The sequence below is a fragment of the Neomonachus schauinslandi genome, chromosome 9, assembly GCF_002201575.2.
Source record: "Neomonachus schauinslandi chromosome 9, ASM220157v2, whole genome shotgun sequence".
Classification (NCBI taxonomy): domain Eukaryota; kingdom Metazoa; phylum Chordata; class Mammalia; order Carnivora; family Phocidae; genus Neomonachus; species Neomonachus schauinslandi.
This window is the reverse complement of record NC_058411.1, coordinates 142,579,636-142,593,363: the sequence shown is the minus strand read 5'-3', so window position 1 is coordinate 142,593,363 and position 13,728 is coordinate 142,579,636. Positions and strand designations below refer to the sequence as shown.

Here is a 13,728-nt window from a genome sequence, read left to right as displayed (position 1 = left end):
CTTCAAACCAGCTTAAAAAAAAAAAGAGAATCACAGGGGAAGTGAAGCATGGATCAGCTGAAATCCCCTGGGAGAAGGCTCAGAGCCTGAGAGCAAGGGGCTCCGGTTTCTTGTTTAGATCAGCTACTCCCTAAGAAAGGTAACACAAGCCGGGAGGGGACGGAGATTGTGTCCCCGGAGGACGAGGAAGCGTGGGAAGGTCCAGGACAAAGTGTGGCACTCCTGTCCTGCAGTCAGACTTACTGACCTAAAGTTGGAACTCGGGATGTAACCAAAGACAAAATTTTCTAATTTATGAACTTTTAAAAAAAAGTCTTTATTTGGTGGGGGGAGGGGCAGCGGGAGAGGGAGTGAGAATCCTCAAGCAGACTCTGCACCAAGCGTGGAGCCCAACATGGGGCTCAGTGGATCATGACCTGAGCGGAACCCGAGGGTCGGACGCTTAACCGACTGAGCCACCCAGGCGCCCCCTAATTTATGAACTTTTTTAAGGAGAAAGTTGAACGATGGCTCAACAATGAGTCATTGACCTAAGGGCCTTTGTTCCGACTACCCGAGTATCCTGCGTCTGTCGCTGCCGTATATCTGTCCACTCTGAACGGTGGGCCAGGGAGCAGGGTCGGTGGGGGTGGGATCAGCGTCACGGGGGCCACAGGGGAGCAGGACACAGACTCGCCCCCATGCAGTCTCCATGAGTGACACGGAAAATGACTTCAGGGTAATGAGCACACCCTCAAGAAAATCAGCCGCGGGGCAGAAAAGGCATCCCCTTCCTGGCCCTCCTCCCCTCGATTCAATACCTGTCCCCTTCGCCCTTTTGCTCAACTCCCAGGCAGGACACAAATTACATACTGAGGCAAATACACAATTTATTCATTAAAACGAGAACAAAATTTCCGTAACATGGAAACATCGAGTTACATCACCAAAGTTGTTTATTTAGAAGTAGAAGTAAGTGTTGGCAACACTTTTTGTAAGAGTCAAGGAAACTGGGCAGGTTTCACAATCGGGAGTGTCCCTGTGGGCCGGTCAGTAGTATTGCTTCAGGAGAGAGAACATTTCACAGATCCTCCCAGTAACTTCCAGAAAAGTCAGCCAGCCAGACTTGGGTTCGAACTTCTTTACAAAGCCGTCTTCCTATTGGAGAATAAATTTCACAGTTTAAAAATCAGTGGAGACAGATTAGTGGGACGAAAAGCAAAGAAACTGCCACTTCACTAAAGCAGACAGTTGGTCTGGTCCGTGCCCACCCTGGTCTCCCCCGTCCATCCGCACCATCGCTCAGGGGCAGCGCCGTCCAGCGGAAACAGTGCGAGCTACAGACGGAAGCTCAAGTTCTTAGTAGCCACATCTTTTTAAAGTAAGAGGAAATATGTAAAACCAATTTAAAGAATATATTTATCTAAAATATTATGATTTCAATAGATAATCAATGTGAAAATTACGGAGCTATGTTACATCCTGTGGACCCAATCTTTACAATACACTGTGTGTTTTGCACTTACAGCCCATCCGAAATCACACTAGCCACATTTCAAGTGTTCAACGGCCGCACACTGGACAGCACAGCTCTGGAGGATAGAAAGTCTCATTTCTTCTCATTTTCTGTTGTCTGGCATTGAAATATGCATTGATGTTTGTAACCGGAATGAGGGCTCACGATAAAGCCGAACGCAGCAGTGCCTCGGAGCCCATGAAGAGGCTGTTGTTTCTATTATGATTCATTCTCTTTCTGATCATAGTTTTAAAACAACAGGGTGTGAACTGTGCACTGTAATTTATGACGGTAATTATAGAGCATCCTGACTGCAGAGTACCTCTGAGATCACCCAGCCTAATGCCTGCTCTTACTTTGGCAAACAAGGAAACTGAGGCCCCGGAGAAAGTGAGCTGCTTGGCGTCACCTAACTTTTTAATGCTTGGGCCTGGAAGGGAATGCAAACACCGTTCTTTTCATTCCACGAGCTTCCAAACAACTACCCAAAGGATTAGAAAATTGTTGGAATAATATATTTAAGTGTTGCACTTAAGGACACGATGTCCTGGCCTAATGGGGGCAACAGTCTGCTCCCTCTCTCTCAGGACTTACACACGCACAAGTTTCTCGTTCTAGGTTTGCATGCCCCTGGCTGCTTCCCTTCCCAGGATTTCATGAAGCCCGTGGTAACGGGGCACTGTGAGATGGCTTCTGTTACCACGACCGTGACCACTGTCTGTTACAACTGGGCAGTTAACATCTCACCTACATTCCGCTTCTCCACCAAAGAGAGTGAGCAAAGGGAAAAACCGACAAATTCAGCCCTAGGAAGATTAGAGGGTTTTAAACTATAAACAGCTAAAATTAAAAGGAGAGAATTCACAGTAGCTAAAACATGGAAGCAGCCCGAGCATCCATCAACTGATGAACGGATTAGCCAGACATGAACATTCATACAGTGGAATGCCAGTCAGCCTTGAAAGAGGCTCTGACCCCCGCTACACTGTGGACGGGCCTCGACCACGTGACGCTCAGCGAACTAAGCCCGTCACAACACGACAAATACCGCATAATCCCATTTATTTTTTTAAAAGATTTTATTTATTTATTTGAGAGAGAGAGACACAGAGAGAGAGGGGAAAGAAGCAGGAGCAGAGGCAGAGGGAGAAGCAGGCTCCCCACTGAGCAGGGAGCCCGATGCGGGGCTCCATCCCAGGACCCTGGGACCATGACCTGAGCCGAAGGCAGACTCTTAACAACTGAGCCACCCAGGCCCCCCCTTTTTTTTTAAGATTTTATTTATTTGACAGAGACAGCGAGAGAGGGAACACAAGCAGGGGGAGTGGGAGAGGGAGAAGCAGGCTTCCCGCCGAGCAGGGAGCCCGACGCGGGTCTCGATCCCAGGACCCCGGGATCATGATCTGAGCGGAAGGCAGATGCTTAACGACTGAGCCGCCCAGATGCCCCCTTTATTTATTTATTTTTTAAGATTTTATTTATTTGACAGAGAGCGAGAGAGCACAAGCTGGGGGAACAGTAGAGGGAGAGGGAGAAGCAGGCTCCCCGCCAGCAGGGAGCCCAACGCGGGGCTCGATCCCAGGACCCCGGGATCGTGACCTGAGCGGAAGGCAGACGCTTAACGACTGAGCCGCCCAGGTGCCGCACATAATCCCATTTACATGAAGTACTCAGAATAGAATCATAAAGACAAAGCAGGACGGTGGTTGCCGCGATCCTGGGGTGCAGGGATGGGGAGCGGGCATTCGGGGCGCGGAGTCCTGCAGGTGGATGCCAGGGATGCTGCACAGCAGCACCACGTACTCCGGCCCGAGCGAGCAGGGCAACGGTCCACACACCGTGTCAGCCAGCCCGTCCCTTGTTAGACACTGATCACGGGGCCAGTCTGGAAACATTAGTTCTAAGAAGGAAGGCAGCCCAAATGTCTAATAATTGGGAATTGGTTAAGTGTTCATGATGCACAAAGTTGGTGAGATATTCTGCAGACGTTAGAAATGGCAGCATGGAGCCCGTGAGGCAGGGTTGAAAATATTTGTGAAATCACATGAGAAACTCTTACATGCACCGTCATTCTAATTACATACGATGGATGCACGCAGACACGTTAGGGTGATGGGAGTGACTTTTCTTCTTTCACACATATATTTTCAATGTATTTTAATACCATTACGTGGGGGCGCCTGGGTGGCTCAGTGGGTTGAGCGTCCGACTCTCGATTTCAGCTCAGGTCATGATCTCAGGGTCCTAGGATCAGGCCCTGCATCGGCTTCCGCTCTGAGCATGGAGCCTACTTAAGATTCTCTGTCTCCCCCGTTCTTCTGCCCCTCCCCACCCTGCTCGCGTTCTCTCTTGAAAAAAAAAATCATATGAGAATAGATATAGAACTAGGGATTCAATATCCTGTCAGTAATGCAGTAATAAGCAAGGAGTGCCCAGATCTGGTTCTTTCTGGGGATAGTTTATATTAAATTCAGCCTCCTCGGCTTCAAGAAAGCCTAAAGCATAAAATAATATCCTGCATCCATAATTCGAAGAAAACCAGACTCTCAGAATAGTTTAGATCTAGGAAAATACCATGGTGTTATTCCCATGCTTCTCTAGTGATTATTCACTCAGTTATTCATTCAACAAATATTTACTGATCATCAGCCACCTGCCAGGCACTGTTTTAAGCACTGGAACAGACAGGTGACCTGAACATGCGGGACCCCTGGCCTCACTAGGCTTGCGACGGAGACACGCAGTCCTGAGCAGGGCACAGGGGTCGAGCGGTGGGGGTGCCCTCAGAGATGGGGCGGCTGAGGGGGACCCCTTCCCCCCCACCCCCGGGGAGGGCCACGGGGGGCCATGCACACCTCTGGGGGGAGGTCATTCCAGGCAGCGGCAAGAGCCAGTACAAAGGCCCTGGGGCGGGGAGGGGGGAGGTGGAGTGTGCTTAGTCATCCTGGGAGGCTGGAGCCAAGACAGCGCAGGAGGGACTCCTAGAAAATGAGATCCGATGGGGTTTGAGTAGAGCAGTCAGGACTTCGCATTTTGTGCTTGCACCCAGGGTGAAGGGGTGCCGGAGAGGGTTCCGGCCAGGCCAGCACATGGCGGCCTCCGATCTGGCTGCCCCGTGGGGAGCAGGCCAAGGTGGGGCGAGGACCGGAGCAGGGAAACGGGACAGGCTACGGACCGTCGAGAGGGAGACGGGGTCTAGGTGCGCTTTCAAAGGTGCCTCCAACAGGACTCGCTGATGAAGCTGACGTAGGGGGTGGGGGAGTGGAGGGTGACGCCCAGGGCCAGAGAGTGTTCTGGAAGGACCCACAGGGAGGCTCGAGTTCTGTCTCAGCGTCCTTTTCACAAAATGATCTTAAATCTCAAGTTAAAATTCAAGAGACGCACAGGAAGAATCTGGCTCCCAAATCTAATCCAAGGGTGTGAGGGACTCCTGGAGATTCTGTCACCTCACGAGGAGCTCTTTGCACCAACGGGACACGGAGTCGCTCGCGTACATGTCTCTGCGCATCCTTTCGTGCAGACCACCCTTTAGAGCAAGCGGGTCATAAAACACCAGCAGCAGACAAGAACTACTTGTCCTCGCTCTTCCTTGGAAAGTACCAGCGCCGCCCGCACATCCCAGCTTTCAAAGGGGCTTTCTGTGGGTGATTTTCAGAATGATTTATTTAAACCTCTTGAAATTGCCCACACGCACTTCATAGTTGTATCGTACCTGACATTTTACAAGGCACTCTTATGGAAATGTCTTCATCTTCTTAGCCCCCTTCGAAGGTAGCTGTGCTTGTCTTCCTCGCGTTCGCACAGAGCGTACGCTAGATCATGCCGTACTGCGGTCATCCCGCAAGGAATGTGACTCTCGGGTTAGTGCCCCGACCCACTCGGGATCACACCTCTGCTGAGTGGCAAAACCAGGATTCCGACCTCCGTTCCGACGCTGGTTCACGCAGTCGCCCATCAGCCCTTATTTGTGGGGTGCCTTCCGGGTCGCGGGCCCTCTGCCGAGCACGGGAAGGACCGTGGGGCCCTGAGCAGCGTGACCCGCCCTGTTCCCGCGTGGCGCCGAGGCCTGAGTGTCCTTTCCGCTTGGCCAGCACAGGTATAGGAGAATGCTCTGGGGGGGGGGGGGGCACCAGCCCCTCTGGGGCCTCTACAGCAGAGGGAGCGGCCAGGGCTGCTCTCGGGCCCCCTTTCCTCCCCGGTGCTGGAGACATCCTAGCGACCTGCCGGAGCCCCTCCGCTTCCAGGCCTTCACGTGGGCAGGGGGTAGGAGGAGGGAACGGTGCGCGGGGGAGCGGAAGAGAAAAGAGGTGGGAAGCACCCACAAAAGAAGAGGAGAAGGGAGCGAGGAGGGGGGAGGGGGGGAAGTCACTCAAGCCGGTAAGCCGAGAAAGAGCACGTGGGGAGTCGACCAGCCCACTGCTGATGCACTGGTCTTCGATCTTCCCGGGGCCTCTGGTTTCCGCGGGGACTCCTGTCTGACTGCAGCGTATGACTCAGGGCGACTACGCGTGGTTCGCCAGGGAGTCGGCAGTACGACCGTACTCATGACCGTGATCCTGGACCTGAGTGGGGTCCTACTGCAGAAGCCGTCTGGGAGCTTCACGCGAACCAGCGGCTGGCTGCATCCGGACGGCAGTTGGGTGTAGATGGCACTCCTCCTCCATCCTACAGACGAGGAAATGAGGCTCGGACAGGTTCCGCTGACTCGTTCACGGCCCGGGGGCACCCGGAATCCCGCCCAGGTGCTCGTAATGCCTGTGCCGCCTCACACGCCGCCTTCTCGACCCGGAAGTTCTCACGCTTGAAACGGTGGTAAATTACAGATATGCTCTGCACGTGGGCTGAATGCTCCTGTCGCCGCGCATCATAGGCCTGCATTTCTAATATGGAGCCCTGACCACAAATCTGGGTGACAGCAGACAGGACAATGGACCCTGTGCTTCCGGATCTGTCATTTTGGAGCACTTTTCACCAATCCGTAAATTCAGACTCTACAAAAGCAGGCGTGTGATTATGCCATTTGCCCCCGGATGACCCCTTCCCGTGTTCAGTTCCCTCGCTTGAGCGGATGTGTCAGCATTTCTGGGAAGGTCTCACATGGCCATGCTAGTTGTGCTGACTCGGATGGGCACAGCCACGCCTTCACAGGACCACGGAAAAGCCACGTCCAAGGCCTAAGCTCCTCGGGTGCTCCAAGCCCTCCTACACCGAAGGGCCCCGTGAACGCTGAGTGTGCGCGTGGGCACACGTGTGAGTCTGTGTGTCACTCCCACCTGGGCCACCCGGAAGGCAAGTGCACGTCTGGAAGTCCTCAGAGGCAACCCCACACCCCCACTGAGGATGATGAGTTCCACGAGCTCAGACTGCGTCACTGAGAAGTTGAGTTTTGAAGGAACATTCATCAGTGTGTGTGACAAGTCGTGTGGAGCAGCAGGGCGCAGTCTGGGCCCACGGAGGCTCGCACGTGGGCCCCTGCCCTACACAGTGTCGCCTTCGGTGGAATCCTCCCCCCGTGGCCAGCAGAGCTTCCCACAGCCGACCGGAGGAGCGCAGGACCCGGCACCCCCAGGCTTCATCCAGCTCCAAGTCCGCGCGAGTCAGGGACAACAGACGCCCCATGACGATACAGGAAGGGGGCGATGCGGGGCACAGCACATAGGACACAACCCCAGCAAGCGTTAGAACATTTATAATAACCAGGGGCGCCAGACGGAGGAGCGTGTGAACTCCTGACCCCGGGGTCGTGAGTTCAAGCCCCAATCGGGTAGGGAGTTTACTTAAAAACAAAATCTTTAAAAAATAAATAAAAAAGGGGCGCCTGGGTGGCTCAGTCGGTTAAGCGACTGCCTTCGGCTCAGGTCGTGATCCTGGAGTCCCGGGATCGAGTCCCGCATCGGGCTCCCTGCCCGGCGGGGGGTCTGCTTCTCCCTCTGACCCTCCCCCCTCTCATGTGCTCTCTCTCTCCTCTCATCCTCTCTCTCAAATAAATAAATAAATAAAATCTTAAAAATAAATAAATAAATAATACAAATAAAATATTTATAATAATGGAAGGCAGCTGTAGTTTTAAAAGACAGTTAACATATCAGAAGATGTCTGCCACATATATAAAAAGAATAAACAATAATATATTTTTCATATATAAAAAATTTGAAAATAAAAACATACAAGAAAGAATTGCTACAAATCAACGAGAAAGAGACAAAAAGTAGGAAAATGGGCAAAGACTATAAATAGGCAATTCTTTGGTCAGTAAAGGTGGGGACAGGTGCTCAACCTCACTGGCAACCGAGAAAGCAAGAACTAAAACAAGAGAAGTTGGTCAGATTCTCCTAACCCAGCAGAGGGGGGAAATTAGGATAGGTCAGCTGGTGTGGGGGCAGCGTTGTGGGGCCTCCCTGGAGGCGAGGATCTGGTACGTTGAGAAATGGACACGCTGTCCCAAGGGGAGCGTGAATGGACATGCTCGGGGAAGTACTGTTTGTGGGGCAAAGTGGAGATAACCGAGAGCTCCACCAGCCCGAGCCGGCCAGACCCTCCACAGCACGGACAGACAACAGCGTGTATGTGGGACTTTTTTTTTTTCCATAGGACTCTTTAAAATATTATATTTTCTTTTTCTTTTTCTTTTTTTTTAAGAGAGGGAAAGAGAGAGAGAGAAACAGGTGGGCGGAGGGGCCGAGGGAAAGGGAATCCTAAGCAGGCTCCACGCTCATTGCGGAGCCCGATGCGGGGCTTGATCCCACGACCCTGAGATCATGACCTGAGCCGAAATCAAGAGCCGGCTGCTTAACTGACTGAGCCACCCAGGCGCCCCAAAAAGCACTATGTATATTTTCTATGGATATATTCAATGGGCAAGATTTGCATGTAACATAGTTAATGACGGTGGGTACCTCCTCTCTAGGGAGAGAAGAAGTCCAGGCTTGGGGGTTGGAGGCAGAGGATCCACGGAGACGTGAGTGCTTTGAAAAAGCCCGTGTTAGGTGTACTGGGTCTAGAGACGAGCCCTGCCGTCCAGCTGTGAAAAGCCCCTTCTCAATGACTTGTGACACAGCACTCTCTGCCTCCCACTCTGGGCTTTTTGAGGCTTTGATAATAAAGTGAGTTGTTGGTTGGAAATTCCCCAATAGTTCTTACTGGTGGTACAGCACATTATTATTTTTTTTTATCAACAGGCTTTAACAGCCAGAATTTGTTATATTAGAAAACTGAAAAAACAATCAATTTGTAAGCAATGAACTTGCAAAGATGTGTTTTGCAACATAATAACTACCCAAATATAACAGCATCTCATACCAACTCTTTGTTTACTAAACCTACGTTGTCATGACAGCCTGGCCAGAGCTGAGTCCCGGCCGGGTCCCCATCTGCTGACACGGACAGGGCACTGGGGTGATGCTGCGTGACTCTCCGATCTCACCCCCATCGCTTAACGCTGTTAGGAATAAAAACGGCAAGCTCATGTATCTGCCAACTACAGAGCTCGGATTCCCTGGAAATGAGCCAGAAATGTCTTCTTGTTTTAAAAATGAGAACCTTTAAAAACAAGCCACCCAAAAAAGCTAGTGGATTTTTAACAACTAGCAAGAAGCTGCCAATTTCTACGTCAAAGGTAAGAGCCGTGAAGAAGGTTCCCAGTGTACATACCCAGCCTCCGTTTTGCCTTATCCACTCTCTCATGTTTGTCGTGATGAACTCTGCCACAAAGTAAGAAATCCGAGAAGCATCGGCATCCGGGGAAATTCGCTCCTGGAGGAGCTTCTTGGTGAGAATGCCTTCAAACGCAAATATGGTCACAATCCTTCCCCAGTTAATGACGCCGTCTTCAAACTCCTTCTCCATGACCTGGTTGAATATGGTTCTGGCCGTGTCGACGGACACCACATCAAAACTGTCCAGGCACGGTTTCAAGTTCTTCTCGACCTCCCCCTGCACGGAGGAGGCCACGTCCCGGAGCAGCCGGGACGCCCTGCTGGGGGCTGAGCCAGGCTGCGGGACCCTCAGGACATGCCTCACGTAGTCCTGGGCCAGCGTCAGGGTGTACCCGAACTCGCAGTCCGTCATCTTCCTCCCGGCCCGCCGGCCAGCCAAGGCCAAATGAGGCGAGCGCCGGCGGGACCGGGGCCGTGACTCCTGGCGACGCGTGGAGGCCGGTGGAATTTCTGTGTGCATCACCAGCCGGTCCCTCCTCCTCGTCACTCTCGGGCGTGGGCTGGGTGTGAAAGAGAAAGTTGAAAACGTGGAAGCGGAAAGCAGTTCAGGAGAGGCCACTTCCTCAAACTGTCAGTGATTAACTCGGGGACTTACGGGCTGAAGGCAGGACGTAGAGAAACCAGAAGCGCTCTCCCCCGCAGCGGGGCGGCCCGTGTGCGAATCCGGCCGGTCCTCCAACAGATCCGTGCAGACTGCCGTCCGAGCCCGCGCTGCCACGCTCGCAGCCGAGCGCTATGCACGGTGGTCAGACGGCAGAAACGGCCCGCACGGCGGTCAGCAGAGACGCGGCAGCCGCGGTCATGGGCGCGGCCCCACGCCGCGGGGACACGCAGTGCGAGCTGTGCGTGTCAGCCCTGAGCCAGCAGGCAGACCACGGGCGGCGGAGGGGCGCAGGGCTTGCTCTTACGGGTTGGACAGAGGCGGGGGTCGCACGCCGCTGTCCCTGTACCAGACTCCGCGGAATCGCTCGCGTTGACATGAGTGGTTTTACGAAGGTCACCTGCACAAAAGGGTCAAGGCAGCCGCCCAGCTGAGCCGGGCTGGTGACGGTCCGGGACGGAGCTCAGCCAGCCGCAGGGGAGCAGCCGGGGGACAGCGCTCAGGACACCGCTCAGGACACCGCCCTGGACACTGTGGCCCTGAGCCGGGGGGCGGGGGTGGGCGGTGGGGGCGCCTGTGTACCCTGGAGCTTCTGACCCACAGAAAACAAGCCCTTCCTCCTCGCTCTCAAGGCATGTCGGAAACAGAAGCGCCCCCTCGTCCCTCGATCACCACGTGCCCGGTGTCTGTGATGGGACCGGGCTGAGTGAGGTGAGCCCCGAGCCCTGGCTCCTCACCATCCTAGGCTATGGCTCTTTCTGCAGCCTTCCCTCCGCCCCCACTGGGGTCCTCGGCGCTCCCAGACTCTCCCCCCTGCCTTCCCCTGCTCCCAGCGAGTCTCTGGAACACCCGACCCCCTGAGGCCAGAGTCCTGAACTGGCAGGGGACCCGCACGGAACAAAGGGGCACATTGCACACATGCGCTGGGGCCCCTGCTCCACCAGGTCCCGGGGACAGTCCTCCCATGTCCGTTCTGCGACGTCTGCTCGCCCACAGGAGGCGCCTTCTCTCCTCAGAACCCTGCTGGGCGTCAGAAGAACCAGCAAAGGGATGGGACGTTTTCTCTCCCCAGTGGTGATGAGCATTCCTGCAGAAATAGTGTGAGCATGAGGCTTCAGAGCTGCAATCAGGCACTCCACGCTCAGGGTACACGCTCTCTCTCTCGCCAGTGCCCGAGCCTGCACCCGGGGAGGCTGGTCCTTGATCTGTTGGCTAAATGAAGTGCATTTCCATCGCAGCTCCCGCCAACCGCATGCAGGCCTCTGTCTTCCTGGTCCGGATCCACAATGGTGTTGCTGTAAAAACTCTTAAATATTGTAACCTGCTTTACTTTATTTCAGAGTTTGCAGTCATTTTTCAAGAAAAGGTGGCAGAAAGAAAAAGTCTTTACCAAAAAAAATGATTTCTTTTTATGGAAAGTGCAGTGACTGAAGGGGTGTGTGGGACGGGGACACATAGCCAGCCACGGACAGGATGTGAGCATGGGGCGGGGCCACACAGCCAGCCACGGACCGGGGGTGAGCATAGAGTGGGGACACATAGCCAGCCACGGACCGGGGGTGAGCATAGAGTGGGGACACATAGCCAGCCACGGACCGGGGCTGAGCATGGGGCAGGGGCACGCAGCTGGCCACGGACCGGGTGTGAACGCAAAGGAAGGTGTCCTTTCTCAATGCCACCACAACCTGGGTCTGCATTCACCAGGGGCCGGCATACGGTACGTTTCCCCATCCCCTGAGTTGCTGTGTGCACACAGGGAATTCTGTATGAAATTAGGGCTCCATCCTGATACACTCCAAGGGAGTCACCCCGAGTGGGTGGGGTTTGGAACCCGTACATGGACGGTGTTAGGTGCTCGAGATACAGATGTCTATCCCTAGAGAGTTTTTTGTCTAGGAGACACCAGGCTGTATCAGAGGCTGACAAAGAAACTGCAGGGGGAGTAATCCGAGGCAGTTTCTGCAGCATAGCTTCCAATTCAGGGGCCCCTTCTGAGGCCACGGAGCCAGGTTTGTGGACACAGCACAATGCTGAGGTGCTGGAAATGTGCCTGTATCATGCTCATCTCTGGTGGCCTGGGGGTGGATGGATGGCGGGAAATGACAGATGACTTCCTAAATCTGTCCAGACCACACGAGCACCCGTGGCCTGACCGAGATTTTCCCTGTACGCATCTTGTCCAGAAGCTTCTACTAAAGAGGCAGGAGGCTTGGCCAGGGCTGAGGGGAGTACCAGCATTTGAGAAAAATGATCAGAACAGTGTGAATCGTCTTAACGAACGGTCGCATTGCTGCACGTGGACAACCTCACACCCACTCATTGTGCTTACATGAGTCTGCACATCTGTCCACGGATGTTCCACTTATCTAGTGCTTTCTACCAAAGCAGCCCCAAATCCTGGCGGCCGGAGCAACATACTCGGTCCTGGATGTGGGAAGTGGGCAGGGCAGGGGTGGCTCCCTCGGAGTGTATCAGGATGGAGCCCTAATTTCATACAGAATTCCCTATGTGCACACAGCAACTCAGGGGATGGGGAAACGTACCGTACGCCGGCCCCTGGTGAATGCAGACCCAGGTTGTGGTGGCATTGAGAAAGGACACCTTCCTTTGCGTTCACACCCGGTCCGTGGCCAGCTGCGTGCCCCTGCCCCATGCTCAGCCCCGGTCCGTGGCTGGCTATGTGTCCCCACTCTATGCTCACCCCCGGTCCGTGGCTGGCTGTGTGGCCCCGCCCCATGCTCACATCCTGTCCGTGGCTGGCTATGTGTCCCCGTCCCACACACCCCTTCAGTCACTGCACTTTCCATAAAGTGGAAAAGTGGAGACTGCTCTCTGCTCTTCGATGCCGACGCTGCAGGCTTGGGCTCGTCCTGTGTGGGGTCCCCAGCTCAGGTCCCACGAGCAAGTGTTCCAGCCATGAACGCAGGCTACAAACGGCCTTTCCTAACACAGCGAGAGCTCAGAGCACACCATTTGTGTCCTCCGGTACCAGCAGGCTTAGTCACAAGCCCCCAGCAATTCACGGAGAGGAAACACAGACCACTTTTATGGAGAAGGAGGGTGTCAGAGAAGTTGCAGCTGGGCTTTAAGGCTGCCATGGCGGGCCACGCACATGCAAGACCACTTACACGCACGTCGGACGGTCTGGTCAGGGAGCCTCATGCCCCTGCAGGGTGGTGAGGCAGAGAGGCAGCTCGAACGCTGGAGGGACCCGGGAGGTGCTTGGGAGCCATTCTGCCCACCTGTGCTCCCACCAGGCTACTGCAGGGCTGAGAACACCCTGGCCCAGAACCCTCCGGAGACGAGGTTGTCTGGAGAGGAGCTCCTCTTACCTCCACCCCGATGGTGGGGAGCTCAGTGTGTGCCCCGTCCCCCCACCCTGCTCCAGCAGAGTTCAGTGGGGAACAGGACGGGAGCCCTGACCTCCCTGGCTGCTGAGTGGCCTGGCGAATCCGAGCCCCAGGGCCAGGGTCCTGGGTGTGTGAGCTCAAGGAGAGGCTGCGGAGGTCAACTTCTCTTTTCCCCAAAGGCGGAACCTGGGTGGGAATCTGCTGGGCTTTTCGCTGCTTTGCAGGAGGTGGCTCAGGGGAACCCCCAGCCCCGGTCTACTCTTTAGCTGTGGCTGCTTCCCCTTTCCAAGGCCATGGTCGGGGCCGACTGTCCACAGAAGGCAGCGGTCTTCACCGGTGAAACTCCCGGGACACAAAGGGGAGTGATGTGCGTGAGAAGAGCCTGTGCAGCCCCTGTCTTCCCCCGCAGTTCACGGGGCCAAGCCTCAAAAGTCAGGACATGATGTAGGCAAGTCCGCTCCCCGGAGGAAAAGCCGGCATCCCAATGTGACATGGCTGCTGGTAGGAGCTTGGTTTCCAGCCGAGGAGACTAATTTCCAGGAAATTAGCAGACGGGATTCCCCCCAA

At 54.6% G+C, this 13,728-nt stretch overlaps 1 protein-coding gene across 1 annotated transcript; it reads right to left on the bottom strand.

The window, feature by feature from the left end:
• Window positions 1-855: 855 nt before the first annotated feature.
• On the bottom strand, window positions 856-9,704 carry BCL2A1 (BCL2 related protein A1). The gene is made up of 2 exons (XM_021680605.1): window positions 9,146-9,704; window positions 856-1,137 (listed from the first exon to the last, which is right to left on the bottom strand). Exons 1-2 carry the CDS (start codon window positions 9,668-9,670, stop codon window positions 1,030-1,032), a joined length of 633 nt encoding a protein of 210 aa, XP_021536280.1. The 5' UTR covers window positions 9,671-9,704; the 3' UTR covers window positions 856-1,029.
• Window positions 9,705-13,728: the final 4,024 nt, after the last annotated feature.

Bases quoted from the DNA above. Each gene is read 5' to 3' on its own strand.
- BCL2A1 (XM_021680605.1), bottom strand. From the start codon at position 9,670: ATGCACACAGAAATTCCACCGGCCTCCACGCGTCGCCAGGAGTCACGG. The intron at 1,138-9,145 runs GTATGTACACTG...ATTCTCCAATAG, and splicing joins TAAGGCAAAACGGAGGCTGG to GAAGACGGCTTTGTAAAGAA.